The following is a 20,883-nucleotide window of genomic DNA, read 5'->3' on the forward strand; positions in this document are numbered from 1 at the left end:
TAAATAATGGAAATGCTGACTCGCAGAGAGCCATAACAAAAAGACTCTAAGAAAATGAGCTTTCGGGCAACAAGATCTTTGTTGGAGATAGGACACACACACACACACACACACACACACACACACACACACACACAGGGTCGCAAACGCAATTCAAATATAAATGACTGCAGTCTCTTGGCTTCTGAGGCCGCACACACGTGTGGTCTCGGCAGCCAAAGACTGTGGTCATATATGTGTGAGCAGAGAGAGAGAGAGAGAGAGAGAGAGAGAGGGAGGGAGAGTGAGTTCTATCTGTGACAAGCTCTATGGTGAGCAGCAACTATCCTTTTCATGATATTAATTTTAACTGTGTTGGTCACCATCTCTGCTTTATGGTGAGCAGCAACTATCCTTTTCATAATATTAATTTTAACTGTGTCGGTTTAATTTCATTGACACAACTTTTTCATTAATTTCATTGACACAACTTTTTCCTTATAGATTGAAAGAATTATCATTTTCCTGCTCAGATCATCTTTTTATTTCCATTCTTAGGTTCGACCTGAGTACTCTTTGATAGATATGCAGGGACCACCTCATGAGAGAACTTTCACTGTTAGTTTAAAATTTGGAGGTGAAGAGTATTCCGCTTCTGGTTCAAGCATTAAAAAAGCACAACAGTTGGTGGCAAATAAGTTTCTTCAGCACACACTTTATCAGCAACCTCTACAGCAATTGGCTCACAAACAACAAATGCGTAAAAGTAAGTAATACATGCTCATCTTTTTCATGATAGGGATGTTTACCTCTAATGTAACTCCAGTAAATCATCCTTTTTGCACATTCTTTATTTGGGGTAGTATACATCACAGATTTGTATTTTTGATGAATATTTGTTTTAAAATTATGTTATTGTACATAACTTCATTCAATGTAAAAATCTTGGCCGTATTTTGGGATATTTTCTGTGGGGAGTAATTTCTGCTGTCTCACAGATTGCCCTGAAGCTATTTTGCAGTCATAATTTTTTTCCGAAAAAGTAAAACATTTGACAAAAAGCTAGTGCATTAGCCATAATTTCATGTTTTGTATCAAAATACTGACTTCTTTAGAACTTCATTTCTCAAAATTAAAGGAGAATGAAAAAGTGAAAATCACTGTATATGATTCAGTTTGCCACAAGCACCAAACAAGAACCAAAAAGTTCATTTTGAAAAGTATCAAAAAGTTCATTTTGGTAATTACTTTTTTTGTTTTGCATTAAAGTATATTCTCAACATGAAATATACACAGCTTATGGTGAGAGGACTGTAATGAGATTAATTGTAGAGGTGAATTTAATCTGAAAGAAGTAGAATAGCAATATCTCTAAATTAATTAGGAATAATATAGAAGTTCCAATCGATAGCAACTGGTGCAGCTTAGAATTTCAATATGTTACTATTTCAGCTGCCTCAGTGACATCAAGATTAAGTGTACGCTCAAGCTATTCGGTACATTTTCCCAGAAAAAAGTCTACAATGGCACAATGTAAATCCATATGACATATATTGTGGCTAAAGGGAATGAACGTTGTTATCCAGCCACCTTGCTCAACAACCTTAAATGTGAATCACTCAGAATAGCTGATTACTTGTTGCAATTAAGAAAAGTGAAACACTTGATAGTTAAGATGTACTATACATTATGTAATAAGAAAAAATCTTCTTCAGAAAGGCATGCGCACGCGCACACACACACACACACACACACACACACACTTTCAAGTGGCTGGAGATACCAGTCGTGTGTGAGAGGTGTGACTGCATGTGTGCGCACACATGCAGTCGCACCTCTCACACATATGACCGCTATCTCCAGCCACTCGAAAATGCAACTGTGCCGCGTCAAAGGAAGCAGCAGTGTGGAGTGAGGCGGGGAGTTGAATGGCAGGATATGGTAGGTGGTGGTTAGAAGAAGAGGTGGGAGAGAAGTCAGAAGAGAAGTCAGCCCAGCCTGGCGAAGTGTGCAGGGACTGTATGGTGGCAGGACAAGGCTACCAGGTGCAGCATTGGGAAGCTGTCAGGGAGGGGGAGTAGAAAATGAGAGGAGCCGAGAAGGGGAAAAGATGGGTGGGTGTGTTGACAGAGAGTAGCATACAATGAGGGTAAGGTGGACATGAAAGGGGAGGAGATAATAGGACAGAGCAGGCAGAAACTGTTAGCTGTAGGGTGTGGAGACAATAGATTACTGTAAGACAGAATGATTTTGGAAGCAGAGGATGTGTTGTAAGGATAACTCCCATCTGTGCAGTTCAGAAAAGGCGGTGGTTGTGGAGAGGAGGATCCATAAATCCTAGATAGTGAAGCAGCCATTGAAATCAAGGATATTACATTCAGTGACATGTTGTGCCACAAGCAGGTCCACTTTGCCTTTGGTCACAGTAGGTTGGTAATCATACCAGTATAAAAAGCTGTACAGTGATTGCAACAGAGCTGGTATATGACATGACTGCTTTCACAGCTGGCCTTGCCTCTAGTGGGACAGGATAGGACAGGACTGGAATAGGAAGTTCCGGGTTCGTGGATTGGGCAGATCTTGCATCTGGGTCTTCCACAGGTGCATGATCCCTCCGGCAAAGGGTTGGAATTGGGAATGGTATAGCAGTGGACTTAGATGTCATGGAGATTGTGCAGTGCTGCAACACCTGTTTAGGAGAGGTGGGAAGGAACTTTGGTAGGATGTCCTCCACTTCAGGGTGTGATGTTAGGTACTCTTTTTTAAAGTGCTAATGAAGGAGTTGTTCTGGCCTGGAATGGTATTCAGTGACAGGGATGATCCTTTCTGGCTGGTCCTTGGCAGGTGATGGATGGATTTGGGATATGGGATTGTATCACGGGACATTTGTTCTGTGAAGGGCTTTACGAGACCTTCAGCACACTGAGCAAGGGAGTTCTTGTCACTACAGATACAACGTCACTGGGAGACCAGACTGTATGGGAGGTATTTGTGGGTTGGAAGGGATGATAGCTATCAAATGCAGGTAGTGTTCATTTTTGTTAGGTTAACATGGATGGAGTAATTTATTTTTAACAAAAATAGTATTACACAATTTTATCAGTTGCATCTAATTTCACTAGTGGCAAGAAATATGTGATACATGTGTATTAATTACTTTTGTCAGGACAACATGACACAAAAAGTATTCACTTTCCATCAATATAAAGCTTCGTTGCTATTTCACTCCATATCTTCCTTCAATGTGACCTATTTTTATAATGAGAATGACTAGATTGCCAAATTCATGGTGTTACACACACTGGTGTGGTAAGTTTCTTCAATGAATGTGACTTGCCACACACTGCATAATCGAGACACACAACCAGTTCGTGCTGAAAGCATATGCTCTGTAGTACGCTGTTACTGCCAGCCGCACATGCTTCCTGAAATGCATTTGCAGTTTGCCTTCACATCTTGAATTTGTGCAATAAAAAGGAAGGAAAAGCAATCTTTGTTTGCTGAGCTTTTGTCTACTAGCATGACTGTTGTACAGTTCCAGAAGATGTGCCCTGGCGTTATTCATTATTTTTTCCAGTACACAGTTCGTAATGTATATATGTACACACAATCCTACAGTTTAATAACTCATGTCATCTTATTCCACATAACAATTCTGTTAACTTGTAATGATGTAAACAATAGTGTATAGTCTGAGTAACTGCTAATTATGTAAGTGTATATCTGGCCAACCTAAGTACTATACAAAGATGTACCAGTAGTGTTATAGTACATTTGAGTGACCACTAAAAAGAAAAGCCATGAACTATATTCTTGAAAATGTGCAGCAACTAAAATTTTTACTATACGCTAATTATAAATACCATATTTAATAGACTATAAGATGCACCTTAATATTTAAGCAGTTTGTTGTAAATAACATTTTACCATTTTATTATTAGGTTGGAAAGCCAGAAGTGTTGGTATGTTGATAGAGACACTAACAAACACAAACACACACACAAAATTCAAGCTTTCGCAACCCACGGTTGCTTCATCAGGAAAGAGGGAAGTAGAGGGAAAGAGGAAAGGATGTGGGTTTTAGGGAGAGGCTAAGGAGTCATTTCTGTCTGCTTGTGTCTGTATGTTTGGATGGATATGTGTGTGTGTGTGTGTGCGCGAGTGTATACCTGTCCCTTTTTTCCCCCTAAGGTAACGAGAGTGCTGGCAGGTTGATAGACACACAAACAAACACAAACATACACACAAAATTCTAGCTTTCGCAACCAGCGGTTGCTTCATCAGGAAAGAGGGAAGGAGAGGGAAAGACGAAAGGATGTGGGTTTTAAGGGAGAGGGTAAGGAGTCATTCCAATCCCGGGAGCGGAAAGACTTACCTTAGGGGGAAAAAAGGACAGGTATACACTCGCATACACACACACATCCATCCGCACATACACAGACACAAGCAGACATTTGTAAAGGCCCAAACTCTTTGCCTCTGTATATGTCTGCTTGTGTCTGTATATGTGTGGATGGATATGTGTGTGTGTGCGAGTGTATACCCGTCCTTTTTTTCCCCCTAAGGTAAGTCTTTCCGCTCCCGGTATTGGAATGACATATGTCTGCTTGTGTCTGTATATGTGTGGATGGATATGTGTGTGTGTGCGAGTGTGTACCCGTCCTTTTTTCCCCCTAAGGTAAGTCTTTCCTCTCCCGGGACTAGAATGACTCCTTACCCTCTCCCTTAAAACCCACATCCTTTCGTCTTTCCCTCTCCTTCCCTCTTTCCTGATGAGGCAACAGTTTGTTGCGAAAGCTTGAATTTTGTGTGTATGTTTGTGTTCGTTTGTGTGTCTGTCGACCTGCCAGCACTTTCATTTTGTAAGTCACATCATCTTTGTTTTTAGATATATTTTTCCTTCGTGGAATGTTTCCTTCTATTATAACCATATATATATATAATGGAGGGAAACATTCCATGTGGGAAAAATATATCTAAAAAGAAAGATGATGAGACTTACCAAACAAAAGCGCTGGCAGGTCGATAGACACACAAACAAACCCAAACATACACACAAAATTCTAGCTTTCGCAACCAATGGTTGCCTCGTCAGGAAAGAGGGAAGGGGAAGGGAAGGGGAAGGGGAAGGAGAGGGAAAGACAAAAGGATTTGGGTTTTCCCTCTCCTTCCCTCTTCCCTGACGAGGCAACCGTTGGTTGTGAAAGCTAGAATTTTGTGTGTATATTTGGGTTTGTTTGTGTGTCTATCGACCTGCCAGCGCTTTTGTTTGGTAAGTCTCATCATCTTTCTTTTTATATATATATATACACCTAAAAACAAAGATGATGTGACTTACCAAATGAAAGTGCTGGCAGGTCGACAGACACACAAACGAACACAAACATACACACAAAATTCAAGCTTTCACAACAAACTGTTGCCTCATCAGGAAAGAGGGAAGGAGAGGGAAAGACGAAAGGATGTGGGTTTTAAGGGAGAGGGTAAGGAGTCATTCCAGTCCCGGGAGCGGAAAGACTTACCTTATGGGGAAAAAAGGACGGGTATACACTCGCGCACACACACACACACACACATATCCATCCACACATATACAGACACAAGCAGACATATATATATATATATAAGTTTACAAAAATTAACTGACCTTTAAAATTCCTGAAAATCATCATCTGAACCTTCTTGTTTTTCTTCCTCATTGTCATCATTGTCCTCTTCACATGTAAGATGGCCTTCATTGCCATCGAGATTATTACTTTCGGTGCACTTCTTGAAAGGTTTAACAACAATGTCTTCTGTCATTGTAGACCATGTCTGTTGTATTCATTGACACACTTGTTTGATAGTAGTTCAGTTTCAAGCTCCCTTTTTCATGTTGGGTTTCATCCCATCCATAATCCATTTATTCCATTCATCTCTCATATACACTTTAAATAATTTATTTATTGAGACATCAAGAGGTTGCAATTATGAGGTAAGTCCTCCCAGAATAACAGTAAGCACTGTATTTCCCTGTCTCAGTTTCTCTTTCACAGAATTTTTCAATTGACTACTAATCTAATGTAGCACAAGAAGAGAACTCGTCTTCAGTAGAGCCCCGTTCCTTCTCTTCTACACTCTTTTAATCCATAATTTCATAACAGACTCATCCATCCAACCCTTATCATGTATGTGAACAACAACACCTGGCAGAACTTCAGAAGGTTTTGGCATTGTTTTGCACTCGAAAATGATCATTGGATTAGGTTTAGTACTGTCAGCACAACATTAAAGGACAAGAGTGTAGTGCATTGCTTCACATCCACTTGTTTTCGTACTTACAGTTTTAGCACCTTCCTGGCAACAGTTTGGTTACTGTTACTCGGCACATCAAATGTCAGCATTCGTATTCGCTATTTGGCGTAGCTCCACCCTGGTTTTCTTTTGATGTTGAATAATAAAGCAATAGAAAGATAATATTTTCTCTTCATAATCTTGTGGCATTTTTTGAGATATTTTGATTTTGGTTTGGATGCTAAGTTCATGACGCTTCATAAATCTATATCACCAACCAACCCCACCCTTAAAGTATGTTAAGTTCCACTGTAGCACTAGCTTATGAGCATGTATTTGAATCATTTTTATATTAATTCCAAGGCCATTTCGATGGTGTCCTTGAATCCATTTCAATGCATCATCTTCTAGTTTTTGCCATTTTGTATTCAGTCCTCTATTTGCACATTTATCAGTTCTTCTTTACTGCCCACCAATCGCTGATGTTTTTTTTTTTCTGTTGGTGGAGGACTGAAATGCCACTCAGCTGCTTTATTTTCACATTGTTCTGCATATGCTAACATATTACATTCAGTTTATAGCCCACATGATACGAATACCTTTTGTTAGTAACTAGCTACTAACAAAAGTATTGTACTGTTACCAATAACACAAATCCCTTTCAATTCAAGTTCACTAGCACTGTAGAGTGCAGTGATGCATCATAGGCTAGACAGTGTCCCGAGTTTGTGATGGCAGGGCAAGAGGGAGACAGTGTTAGCAATCTTGTGGATACCCGCAATTCATGTTCAGCCCATCAGTGCACTGCTAACAGTTTTGGCAGATAGAGACAGGTTTCCCGCTGCATTGAATTTATATCCATTTTTAATACTGCTGGGAATTTTAAATCCAACACTGGACATTTTTATATTATTTTCTAGTATAAGATGCATCTGGATTTTGGAGGCAATTTTTTGAAGAAAAAAATGTGTCTTATAGTCCATAAAAAGGTACTCAATGTAGTGGACTTTAGTTAATGGTTAGACATATCTTGCCAACCGAGTGTATCAGTTTACACAGGTCAGAGCAAATACTAGTATGTTCAAATATTTGTAGGTATATCAGTCACATACCTATTTGCTACTCTGCAAACCACTGTAAAGTGCATGGTGGAGGGTACTTCCCATTTTACTAATTATTATGGTTTTTCCTCATTCCATTTACGTACACAGTACAGGAAGAATGATTGCTTAAATGTCTCCATGTATAATTAATCTAATCTTGTCCTCATTATCCCTATGGGAGTCATACATAGGGGGTTACAGTATATTCTGAGAGCCACCATTTAAAGCTGGTTCTTGAAACTTTGTGCATTTGCTTTCTTTGGGATAGTTTATGCTTGTCTTCAAGAGTCTACCAGTTCAGTTCTTTCAGCACCTCTGTGACGCTCTCTCTCATGATTGAAACAAATGTGTACCGATTTGTGCTTCCCTTTTCTCTACACATTCAGTGTCATCTGTTAGTCTTGTTTGGTACAGGCCCCACACTCTTTGATCTCTATTCTAGGTTGGGTCAAATTAGTGATTTGCAAGCTATCTCTTTAGTAGACTGGTTGCATTTCCTCGGAAGTCTTCCAATAAACGGCAGTCTACCACCTGCTTTACGCTTGAGTGAGCCTATGATATTCCATTTTTATACCCCTACAAAATGTTATGTATTTGTAAGAGTTGACCAATTTCAGATGTGACTCATTAATATTACAGTCATAGAATTTTTTTGGTTTGGTGAAGTGCACAATTTTACATATCTGAACATTTGAAGCAAGTTGCCAATCTTCACAACACTTTGAAATGTTATCAGGACCTGACTGTTTATGCAGCTTTTTTTCAGGGAGTACTTGATAACTGTGTCATATATAAAAAGTCTGGGGTTACTGTAAGTACTGTCTGCAAGGTCATTAATATACAACATAAACAGAAAGGGAACCGGCACGCTTCCCTGAGGCATACCCAAAGTTACTTTTACATCTGTCAATGGATCTCCATCCAAGATAATTTGCTGCATCCTCCCTACCAAAATATCCTCCATACAGTCACAAATTTCACTTACCCATTATGATTGTATCATACTTATGATAATACACATGGTACTGAGTCAAGTGCTTTTTGGGAATCACGAATACCGCATCTGCCTGGTTGCTTTGATCAAAAGCTTGCAGTATGTCATGTGAGAAAAATGCAAGTTGGGTTTCACAAGATTGACATTTTGAAATCCATGCTGGCTGGTATGGAGTAGGTCAATTTTTTGAGACATTTCATTGTGTTTCAGCTCAGAGTATGTACTAAGATTCTGCAACAAAACAATGTTAAAGATATTTTATGGTAGTTCTGTTGATCACTTCTCTGCAACCCATCTTGTAAACAGATGTGATCTGTGCATTCTTCAGACTACTAGAGATGATTTTTTGTTTGAGGGCTCTACGATATTCAGGACAGTATCTGATAGGATTTCGATCAGGACCTGGAGCTTGCTTCAATTTTGACAATTTCAACTGTCTCTCAACACTGTGGGCGCTAACATATTTCACTCAACTTTTCAGTCGTGCAAGGATTAAATTATGGCAGTTCTCCAGGGTTTTCTTTTGTATAGGAACTTCCGAAAATGGCACACGCACTTCTGCTTTTGCTTTGCTACTGTCAGTTTCAGTTCATGTCTCATTTGCAAGTGACTGAACACTAACTTTGGTTCTGCCAACAGACTTTATGTACAACCAAAATTTCTTTGGGTTTGATTAAAGATCACCTCACAATACCCTGCTACAGTAGTCATTGAAAGCTTCACACATTGCTGTCTTGACAGCCAAATGCGTTTCATTCAGCACCTGTCTGTCTATAGCCATATGCTTTGTTTTACACCTTTTATGCGGTAGTCTGTTTCTTTAACAGATTTTTTACAGTGAGTGTATACCATGGAGGATCTGTCCCATTATGAACTGGACACGTATCTATCCAGTGCATGGACATCTATTCTTTTAAACTTGAGCCATAGCCCCTGTACATGCCTCTGTCCTTTGCTAAGTTTCAAGGTCCTCAGTGAGATGACATTTGTTGTTGTTGTTGTTTCTGTTGTTTGTTTCTGCTGCTGTTGTTGCATTCAGTCCAAAGACTTGTTTGATGCAGCCCTCTGTGCTGCTCGTATCTTGTGCTAGCCCCTTCATCTCCAAATAACTACGGCAACCTACATGTTTTGAACCTGCTTACTGTATTCATCTCTTGGTCTCCTCCTAAAATATTTACTCCCACACTTCCCTCCTGTTCTAAATGGTGGACCCCTGACATCTGAAAATGTGTCCTATCAACCAATTCCAGCTTTTAGGCAAGTTGTGCCACAAATTTCTTTCTCCCCAATGCTGTTTTGTATATCCTCATCAGTTACGTGATTTACCCGCCTAATCTTCACCATTCTTATGTAGCAGTGCAGCATTCTTATGTAGCAGCTTCTGTTCTCTTCTTGTCTAAACTGTTCTACACTCCATAAAAATACTTTCAGCAAAAGATTTCCTAACGCCTAAATCTATATTTGGTGTTAACAAGTTTCTTTTCTTCATAAACGCTGTTCTTGCCATTATCAGTCGGTTATTCTCCTGCCCAAATTACAAAACTCATGTACTACTTTAAGTGACTCTTTTCCTAATCAAATGCCTCAGTATCACCTGATTTAATTTCACTACATTCCATTATCCTTGTTTTGCTTTTGTTTATGTTCACCTTATATCTTCCTTTCAAGATGCTGTCCATTCCATTCGGCTGCTCTCCCAAGCCCTTTGATATCTCTGACAGAATTACGATGTCTTAAGCAAACCCCAAAGATTTTATTTCTTCTCCCTGTACTTTAATTCCGCCTCCAGATTTTTCTTTCGTTTCCTGTACTGCCTTCTCAGTGTACAGATTCAGTACATTGGTAGTAACTTACAAACCTGTCTCACTCGCCACTCACCTTTCTCTAAGTCTACAAATGCTTTAAATGTAGGTTTGCCTTTTCTTAACCAATCTTCCAAGACAAGTCGTAATGTCAATATTGCCTTGTGTATTCCTGCAATTCTCCAGAATCCAAACTGATCTTCCCTGAGGTTGGCTTCTGCCAGTTTTTTCATTCTGCTATAAAGAGTTTTTGTTATTTTATAACCAATTCTTATTAAACTGATAGTTGGTAATATTCACGCCTGTCAACATCTGCTTTCTTTGGATTTTGAATTATTACATTATTCTTTAAATATGAGGGTATTTCACCTGTATTTTACCTCTTGCACAGCAGATGGAAGATTTTTATTGTGGCTGGCTCCCCCAAGGATATCAGTAGTTTTGGTGGAATATTGTCTGCTCCAGAGGCATTATTTCAAATTAGGTCTTTGAGTGCTCTGTCAAATTCTTTTCGTAGTATCATATCTCCCATCTTACCTTCAGCTATGTCCTCTTCCATTTGTGTAATATCCTTGTGTAGCTCCTCTTTACACAGCTTTCATTGTTCAGCTTCCCTTCTTTGCTTAGGGCTTGTTTTTCATCTGAGCTCTTGATATTCATAACGAATGCTTCTCTTTTCTCCAAATGCATCTTTAATGTTCGTGTAAATGCTTCAAATCGTGCACTTCATTGAAACTCCACATGCAGGACTCTCTCCCAGTCAGCAAGGCTCTCTCCCAGTCACTGGAATGATCCAAGTGTGACCTCGGAACCTGGATGACGGGCATTATCTGTTCCAGTGTGTGCCACAATCTGCAGTTGGTTGCACCATGTTCTCGTGGTGGCTGCTAGAGTAGCCTCCTCAGTATGTTGAATGAGACCCCCAGGCATATATACTGAGTGAACGTGGTGCTCCTTCTTGTCCTTTGCTATTATTTCCCTAAGGGGTACAATTATTTGTTGTACGTTTGAACTGCTGATGGTTAATAGACACTATCTTTTTGCTTTTGCTTCCTCTTGAGACAGGACACAGCAGGTTTCCAAACAGGTGAAGTGAGTCCCATTGGCTCAATAGTTTCAGTATCAGTGAAATGACAACATTTCAGACTTGCTGGTTAGGGCAGTTGGTATAACACCCTGAGTCCTTCTTGGTCCCTGTCTGTCCTGCACGGGATGCTAGATCTACCATCGACACGCCACTTGCAGTTAGGTGGATGAGTAATGTAAGATCCCACAGAGAAGACAAGATCTACAGGACAGGATAATACTTGAGGTACCTTTGGTACCCACTGTACACAACACTCAAGAGTTCTCCCAACACACCGATTAACAGCAGCTGCCCATCATTTGACATTAGTCATGGCGACTTCCAACTGCTTATGAACAGCAACTAACTCATCCCATGTTCGAGGACAGGATTCACAGTGGTTCTGTATTGTGGTTGGTGCAGTGTTATACAGGACAGTGAACAGATAACTTTAAAAATTCTGCTAATTATATTGGTAATGTGTTGACATAAAAATATTACTTATTTCTTTTAAGGACCGAAGCAATTAGTACACAAAGAAGATTTCTATTAAGGCAACAGAAAGACCTGCAGTAAAAATTACCAATTTGCTAAAACTATTTGATGTTATAGTCATTAACAAACTCATAAACACAAATGTAGATAAGATTCACTCAACATGAAAGGGAAAATTAAATGTAACACACTATACTAGTTATCACATGTGCTACAGTAACCAAATCACAAATGGTGATTTACTATGAAATAGCTTGTGCACATGAAAATGGCAACTTTCAAAAATTCTCAGTTGTATGTTTATTCATGCTGATATACATCTAATTTCCACATGAGCTATTTTGTTATAGCAACTGTGTATCACAAACACTAATTTGCTAGCAAAGAAGTTATCCACAACACTCATTTCTTACAAAACCTCTTAAAAATATGCTTTTGTAAGCATCCAAAAATTTTCTTAAATAGACCTATTTCCCAAGTAATTACACTATGAAATTAGAGAATGTTTGTTTTTGAACAAAGATAGGCCTGCTGTTGTCAAAAATTTCTAAAAAAGCGCAATTTAAGTTTAGGCTTAAAATTGACAATAATAGTGTCGGTAAATGTCCAAAATTTCACAATATTCCACAATGCACGTGAGTATTGACAAGAGCAGTGAAAGATTATGGAGAAATGAAGCAAACATCAAAATTTTAGAATCCTGAATTTCAGATCCGCACATGAGCCTGGCACAGACCCTCTCACGCATAGGAGGAATGAAAAGTCAGCTTTTATTTGAGGGTTGATCAATAAAGACTGTTCATATATCAATGATTGTAAGAAGTCATACAGACTTTTGTCTTGTCCCCCCCACCATCACCACCACCACCACCAATGCATTGCACTTCTCCCACCTTCTTTGCCTTTCCTGGAAGATGCAGGATCATGTCTTATGCTCTCATTGTCTTGGTCTCATTGTCAAACTAATACCTCATATAACTGTAAGGCAGATGGGATACTGTAGAGATGTGTTTTTGTGTCAAGAACTCGATAACAGCATTAGCAACATGTGGGCTAGCATTGTTGTGATGAAGCTTCTATTGTCAAGTGATGTTACTTCATTTTTTGTGGATGTGGTCCTCTACCAATTGCTTCAGGACATTCTTATAGTAATTTGCAGTGATTGTAGTATGTCATGGAACTTTGTGAGCGTACACCATGCCCTAGTGTTCAGAAAAAGTGATGACCCTGGTCTTATTGGCAGACTTCTGCCTTTTGTGGTGGTGTTCGACCATGTTACACCCATTCTGTGCTGCTCTACTTCAACTCCAGGTCATAACAATACACCCATGTTTCATCAGTAGTGATGACGATTTGCTAACAACTCACCTTCATCTTCAATACATTGTTTCCAATAGATTGCTCTACACTACTACAGAAGTCTGGTTTATGGTTCAGCGGCGCCCTCAGCGTTGCGTTTAGTCGACCCGGTGCACCACTGTGGCATTCGCCTGGCGACAGGAGCTTCTAGGACAAGTCCGGTGACCAGCATCCTTGTGGAGGCCAGAGTCCTTCCATTGCAGATTAGGCATGCACAACTGCTGGCCAGTTACGTTGTACACATTCGTAATTCTGTTGCACATCCAAATCACCATCTCCTTTTCCACCCACAGCGGTTCATCTCCCGCATCAGTGGCCCAGGTCAGGACTTCCAATTTCAGTTTGTATCTGATCCCTTCTTTCCAAACTGGAGTCCTTGCTTTTACCACCTATACTTGAGGTCCATACATGAACACTTCCATGGTGTACACCTAGGCCGCAGCTTCGCCTGGACCTTTCACATGGCCCTAAGGATTCAGTTAACCCTGCGGCTCGCCATTGCCACTTCCTCTCGATTCTTGGCATGTACCGAGGCCATGAAGTGGTTTACACTGATGGCTTGATGGCTGATGCTCACGTCGGCTTCATGTATGTCCATGGAGGACATATTGGACAGCATTCCTTGCCTGATGGCTGCGTTGTTTTCATGACTGAGCTGGTAGCTATATCTCATGCTCTTGGGCATACTCATTCATGCCCTGGGCAGTCGTTTCTTCTGTGTAGTGACTCCTTGAGCAACCTACAAGCTATCGACCAGTACTACCCTTGTCATCCTTTGGTAGCGACCGCCCAGGAGTCCATCTGTGCCCTGGAATGGTCCAGTCGTTCAGTGGTGTTTGTCTGGACCCCAGGTCACATCGGAATCCGAGGCAATGAATTTGCCGACAGGCTGGCCAAACAGGCTACACAGAAACCACTTATGGAGATCAGCTTCTCTGCAGTTGACCTCCGTTCAGTACTACGCTGCAAGGTTTTGCAGCTTTGGGTTCAAAATGCCATAACCTCAGCACGCACAACAAACTGCTTGCCATTAAGGATACTATGAACATGTGGCAGTCCTCCATGTGGGCCTCTCACGGGGACTCTGTGGTTCTCTGCCGGCACCACATTGGTCGTGCTTGGGTGCACATGGCTGCCTCCTGCGCTATGACGACCCACCTCAGTCTCAGTGCAGCGTCCGGCTAACAGTGGCCCGTATCTTGGTAAGCTGTGCTTGTTTAGCTGCCCTGATGGACTCTTCAGTTACCGGACTCATTGTCATTAATTTTAGCTGACAACGCCTCATTGGCTAATTTACTTTAATGTTTTTTATGTGACAGTGGGTTTTATCATTCTATATAAGTTTTAGCACATGTCCTTTGTCCCTTTGTGTTTTCCGCTCTAATGCTTTTAGGGCGGATGTTTTAATATGTCACTGAGTGGCTGGCGTTTCCATTTTATTCTCTTGGTCGGCCAGCCAGGGTCATCTGCTCTCTTGTTTTTACCCCTTCTACCTGTTGCTTACTTCTCTCTGTCATTTTCTTTTCCTGTTTTGTCCATAGTTGTTCTTCTTCCTTTCTCCTGTTGTTGTGGTGTACGTCTCCTTTCTTTTATCCTTTCGCCTGTGTAATTGTTCTGCCAGGAACAGGGGACCAATGACCTCACAGTTTAATCCCTACCCCTCATTTGTGAATATTTCAGTGTATCAAATTCTTTTCTACAGGAAGGGAACATTTTTTGGCCTTGTTTAATATCAGTCACAGTTATCCTTTTTAGTAGGTCAGCTGTTTCTATGTTGATTGAGAGCAAACTTTTTCGTACAGTACGGTTTTGTTGTAACCGTTCCGGTCATGGTGTTGCTGAAAATGAAAGCGCAGCGGGACCGAACGGGAGCGGCCTGTGAACAAACAAAATGAATGGGGAAAGACAGACACAAACAACAAATGACTACCAAGCAAGACCTAACGAACAACAACACGCAAATAGCAACAGGGTCACAAGTGAAACCTCACGAATCCACAACGTCCACTCATACAAGGAAACATAGACTAACGCAAATATCAGGCTGCCTGCTAAGCGAGAGGCAGGCACTTAAATACATGATAGAGTATGTCGCTATTGGCCGCTGGGACCATGTGCTCCACCATGGTGCCCTCACATTATACGCTGGCCAGGAGCGTATGCGCAACCATGGCTTACAGCGCAACGGCTGGAGACACCTCTAATGGTAACCAAGGTCCATGCCATCTGGCACAGATTCGAAACCTGCGGCGCTCGGTACCAAATTCCTCCTCCCTGAAACTTGCGTATAGGGGCAGAAACGCCCCAGACTGTGCCGAGGCTGTTGGCAGATGGGAGAAGACCCAGGCTTGTCAACTGCCAGCAGCAGGGAGGAAGGGACGTCAGAGGTGTCCTTGACGGCCGCCCCAGAGGCCAGCTCGGTGGAGGGAGCCACCGATCCACCTGGGGGAGGGGAGGCAGCAACTGAGGGCAGTGGCGGGGACTCGAGGACCACGTCTGTACACAAAGAAGGTAGCAGAGGAGGAGGCAGCGGGAGTCCCACAGGGGCATGTGGGCAGAGTTAGTTATGATGGCAGTGCTCCAACTCATTTAATATCTACACCTACATCACTTGCCGCCCATGGGCTATGATGACCATGACGGGTGTCCAACCCACCTTGCTCCCGTACATGTGGGCCCACACAGCCATGCCGGGTGCGGAATGCTGAGAGGGCCAGGAGTGAGGGCGGGAGGGGAACAGCATCAGCAAATGGAGCAGTGTCCACAGCTGTCGTTCATGAGGAGCTCTGCCGGACTGCAGCCATCAATTGTTTGGTGCGATAGGTGCTCAGAAACAGGGTGAGGGCCGATGTGGTTGGAGATGTGTTGATCGCCTACGTCAACTGTGTGGACAAGCCTCTCCGCCGTGCTATTTGAGGAAGGGTGGAAAGCTGGGCTACTGATACGTTTGATACCGTTAGCCTCACTGAACTTGTGGAAGGAGGATGCTGTCAATTATGGGCCATTATTGGAGACCAATGTGTGAGGCAGGCCCTATATGGTGAGAACCTTGGCCAGGGCAGTGAGTGTGGCATCCGTGGTGGTGGACACCATGTGGACAACATATGGGTGTTTGGAGTAGGCAGCAACATCATTTTAACCGAAACAGGATCTTTATTCATTTTTGCCCTTGTGTACATGCATCTATATTCCTGAAGATGTGGCTCTAACACCGTGAAACTACTTTGATCAGAAGTGAAGATTTATCTTACAGCTGAAGCGATCTTATGGTCACGGTTTTGAAATTTGGTGCTGCAGGAGAATGCTGAAGGTGAGACGAGTGGATCGGATAACTAAAGACAAGGGTATCAGTTGATTGGACAAATTTTGAGGCCTCAAGGAATAGTTAATTTGGTAAGGAAGGACAGTTTACAAGAGTTGGCAGTCAATGTGAAAGCAAAGGACCTCCTGTTGGTGAAACACAGGATCGGGGCTTGCTGGGAGATGGGACAAAGCATCCGCGTTAGCATGGTGGGCGGTGGGCTTATACCAGATGGTGTAAACATAATTTTGTAAAAATAACCCCCAGTAGTGGAGACGTTGAACTGTCTGCTCTGGAAGGTGAGAGTGGGATCTGAAAAGTGTAACTAAGGGTTTATGGTCTGTCAGGAGGGTGAACTTTGCCCCAAAGAGATAGGTGTTAAATTTTTGGACGGCGAACTTCCTATTGAAAAAAAAAAAAAAAAAAAAAAAAAACCACTTGTCCAGCCGACAGCATAAATCTACAGATTGCAGAGCGTGAAATAAGGTGCTGAGGTTTTACAAATGTTTCTGGCGAGAACACCTAGTGACCAAGATATCATCCAGATAATTCACGCAGGCAGCGATAGGCTGTGTAAGCTGCTCCAGGAACTGCTTGGAAATGGCTGGCACCGAATAGACACCAAATGGAAGCCACTTGTACTTGTACAATTCGAGAGGCGTATTGATAACCAAGATGTTCTGGGAATTGGCATCCAAGGGTACCTGGTGGTATGCCTCAGCCAGGTCGATATTGGAAAAGTACTCTCCCCTGGCAAGCTTGGTGAGAAGATTTCCTGTCGGGGAATGGGTAAGTATCTATGAGGGACTGAGCATTGCCACACTTCCGGGCCTGTCTTCCAGTTTCATTCTCATTAGGAACTCAGGAATAATGACTGTACAAATTTTAGAAACGACAACATTTAACATTTTCGTCCTGGAATATTAGTAAATGTATTTGTTACTTATGGTTTCAGCTGTTTTGTCACTCTCAAGTATATCCCATCCTCACCGCAAAAATGTTGTAACTGTGACCGGAATGGTCGCGGCATTGCTGAGAATGAAAGCTTGGCGGGACCAAATGGGAGCGGCCCGCAAACAAACAAAACGAATGGGGAAGGATGGACACAAACAATGATTGACGACAGAGCAAGACCTAACAAACAACAACACGCAAATAGCAACAGGGTCACAAGCAAAACCTCAAAAATCCACAACGTCCACTTGTACACGGAAACAAATTAATGTAAACACGCCGTCTGTATGCGAGATGTCGATAGGGTAACGCGAATACCAGACTGTCTGCGGAGCGAGAGGCAGGCACTTAAATGCTTGATAGATTATGTCGCTATTGGCTGCTGGGACCACGTGCTCCACCATGGTGCTCTCACATTATACGCGGGCCAGGAGAGCGCGTGCAGCCACACCTTACGGTGCGATGGCTGGAGAGACCTCTAGTGGTAATCGAGGTCCATGCCGTCTGGTGCGGATTCGAAATCCGCAGTGCTCAGTACCAGAGGTTTTTCTTACCAAACGAGTTGCAGCATGATCTTTGCAAAAATTCAAATCTTTGCAGGGGTAAAGCTACATGGTGGAAGCATAGTTGAGCATTTTCAGTAGAATGTAAACCACTCCGTTCTTCTAAGGAAAGTTCCTTTACAGCTTTTAGTCCTTTTAAGGCATTGTACATTGTTAAGTGGCATGGAAAATCAGTATTTTCAAAACTGTATACATTAACTTGATCTTGTTTTTCCATTTTAGCAATGATGTGATATGCTTCAGGCACTAGAATCAAATTGTCAAGTCCAAAATAAAGAAAAGAAATAAAATTAATGAACATTCAACTTCACAAAAATTATGTAGCAGTCTCCAGTACAGTTAAATGGTTAAATTTTCCAATGAACCTGTCACAAACAGGTTTAAAATCACCAAACAAACAGCAAGAAAAATGAATATTTAAACAGTGCAGACATAATCAACAAAATTTCAAATGTATGGCATAATTTTTGCACCTTACCCAAAGAGACACTAATAGAATGAAATGTGCTCTGTTGAATAGTGTTAATGAATGTAATGTAGTAGGTGTCCAGTTTGAGACACATGATGTAAAGCCAAACGGCTGAATGCCAACCGCTGGTCGATTGGGTTTACGAATGATGAGCGTTGTTATAATTATTAGCGAAATCCATAGATTCAGAATACAAAAGTGGAAATAAACGAATAACAGGTAAGAAAGGTCATGTATTACCTACTCGTTGTACCGAAGAAAATGAAATTTTGACGGAAAATTTTTGGCCAGATCGCTATACTAGTAAGGGCCAGTTGCACAGTCCCCAGCTTGCAGCCGCTTTAAGTTCTATTCTTTAAGAAGTGCGGAAAACGCGTTGTACGAACATGTAACAACGCCTTACCGGAGAATAATCGCAGGATAACTAAACCAATGATTCTAACAGAGTTAGTGAAGTTAACCTGTAATAAGCTTTGACATTGGCAGGAATAGTTACAGAATTAGTGATAACAAGACTGTTTTTTACAACGAGGAAGTAGAAGAACTCGGGACATCACACAAATTGTGGAACAATATGATGATTCCAAGTTTGTATTAAAATTTCGTACTACTACTTTTTGATCTCATGCTTGAGAAACTGGAGCGTATGAATGAAGTGTGAAACTATTGCCTAACGTAAAGCTTTTTGCTTGTAGTAGGCCTAATAGGCATTTGACATTTCAATTGTTGCAGTACTAGAAAGGCTTAGTTTGTTTTATCTAGCAGACAGTGACAAAATAGACATTATCAGATCGGGAAACCACACCAGTCTTGGGCGCTATTTGTATTAACAGCTTTTGCAGTATTAGACAGCGACATTTCGATTTTTCATGTAGCAAAACGTTTGACGAACTTTCGCAGAAAGGAAAGTACATCATGTAAAGCTGTAGCAAGATTAGAGAGAAAAAACTCTAGGTGCTAAGGATTGAATAAATGTGTATACTGGGTCTATGTATCCTATATTTAATTTTATGTCACACAAAGCAGCAAGTTGTTAGCTGATAGGGAATAAAGAGTGCGTATTTTCTGAAGAAGGGACAGGATGTCAAACCGGCTGACTGTAAGCAGGAGAGACACCACAGGACATTTCAATTTCCACTGTCCTGAATATGGTTTGATGGCATCCATTACAAAATATACACGTTTCAATTCCACAGAGCGAAGTACAGAGACGTGCGATAGAAGAAAACTGTGCGCTACAAAATATATATATATATATATATATATATATATATATATATATATATAAAGAAAGATGATGAGACTTACCAAACAAAAGCGCTGGCAGGTCGATAGACACACAAACAAACACAAACATACACACAAAATCTAGCTTTCGCAACCAACAGTTGCCTCGTCAGGAAAGAGGGAAGGAGAAGGAAAGACAAAAGGATATGGGTTTTAAGGGAGAGGGTAAGGAGTCATTCCAATCCCGGGAGCGGAAAGACTTACCTTAGGGGGAAAAAAGGACAGGTATACACTCGCGCACACACACACACAGTTTGACAACTCTTTGCCTTTACAAATGTCTGCTTGTGTCTTGTATGTATGGATGGATATGTGTGTGTGTGCGAGTGTATACCTGTCCTTTTTTCCCCCTAAGGTAAGTCTTTCCGCTCCCGGGATTGGAATGACTCCTTACCCTCTCCCTTAAAACCCATATCCTTTTGTCTTTCCTTCTCCTTCCCTCTTTCCTGACGAGGCAACCGTTGGTTGCGAAAGCTAGATTTTGTGTGTATGTTTGTGTTTGTTTGTGTGTCTATCGACCTGCCAGCGCTTTTGTTTGGTAAGTCTCATCATCTTTCTTTTTAAATATATTTTTCCCACGTGGAATGTTTCCCTCTATTTTATATATATATATATATATATATATATATATATATATATATATATATATATATATATATATATATTTTTTTTTTTTTTTTTTTTTTTTTCCCCCCTCAAACGCTCGAAGGAATGGCGGGGTATTGCCCCGGTTTGGATATATCATAGACCCGGGGCTGATGCGCAGAGCAGTCTGAATTATAGTGGGGAAATGGGTAGTCTCCACGTGACCTGTGTTCACATTTAGTGATTTTGCTGTTTTCTCTTCATCTACTGCTCTCATGTCAAATGAAAACAAAACAGATTTCTGTAGCCGGGAGCTATCGAGTGAATTAAAATACATTCACATAATTATGGAAGGCTAAAATGTGTTGTTAGTTGCAGATTTTATTTTATTTCCACATTCCTGACAGTCGAGCATTAATTGCCTTGCAGAACAATGAAGTTATTTTTGTCGGTTTGTTAAAGAAATTTTCTTTTATTAACCTTTTCCGCTGAGGCAGACAGTATATTTGAAACGAAGTGTTTAATTCCACACACTGTTCGCTGCATTTCAAGTGCACATTTTCAACTTCTAGCACGTATGGAATTATGCCATAATAAACAACCAAACATAAGATAACACAGTATTGGTACTCCAAGAAAATTACATCCCACAA

At 41.2% G+C, this 20,883-nt stretch overlaps 1 protein-coding gene across 1 annotated transcript in view; it reads left to right on the top strand.

The window, feature by feature from the left end:
* LOC126173706 (double-stranded RNA-binding protein Staufen homolog) overlaps positions 1-20,883 on the top strand; it is a 170,239-nt gene that overhangs the window by 78,896 nt on the left and 70,460 nt on the right. The window contains exon 5 of the mRNA XM_049920978.1: positions 538-745. Coding sequence (XP_049776935.1) covers positions 538-745 — 208 coding nt within the window. The remainder of the gene's footprint in view (positions 1-537; positions 746-20,883) is intronic.

This window comes from Schistocerca cancellata, chromosome 1, assembly GCF_023864275.1.
Source record: "Schistocerca cancellata isolate TAMUIC-IGC-003103 chromosome 1, iqSchCanc2.1, whole genome shotgun sequence".
Taxonomy (NCBI): domain Eukaryota; kingdom Metazoa; phylum Arthropoda; class Insecta; order Orthoptera; family Acrididae; genus Schistocerca; species Schistocerca cancellata.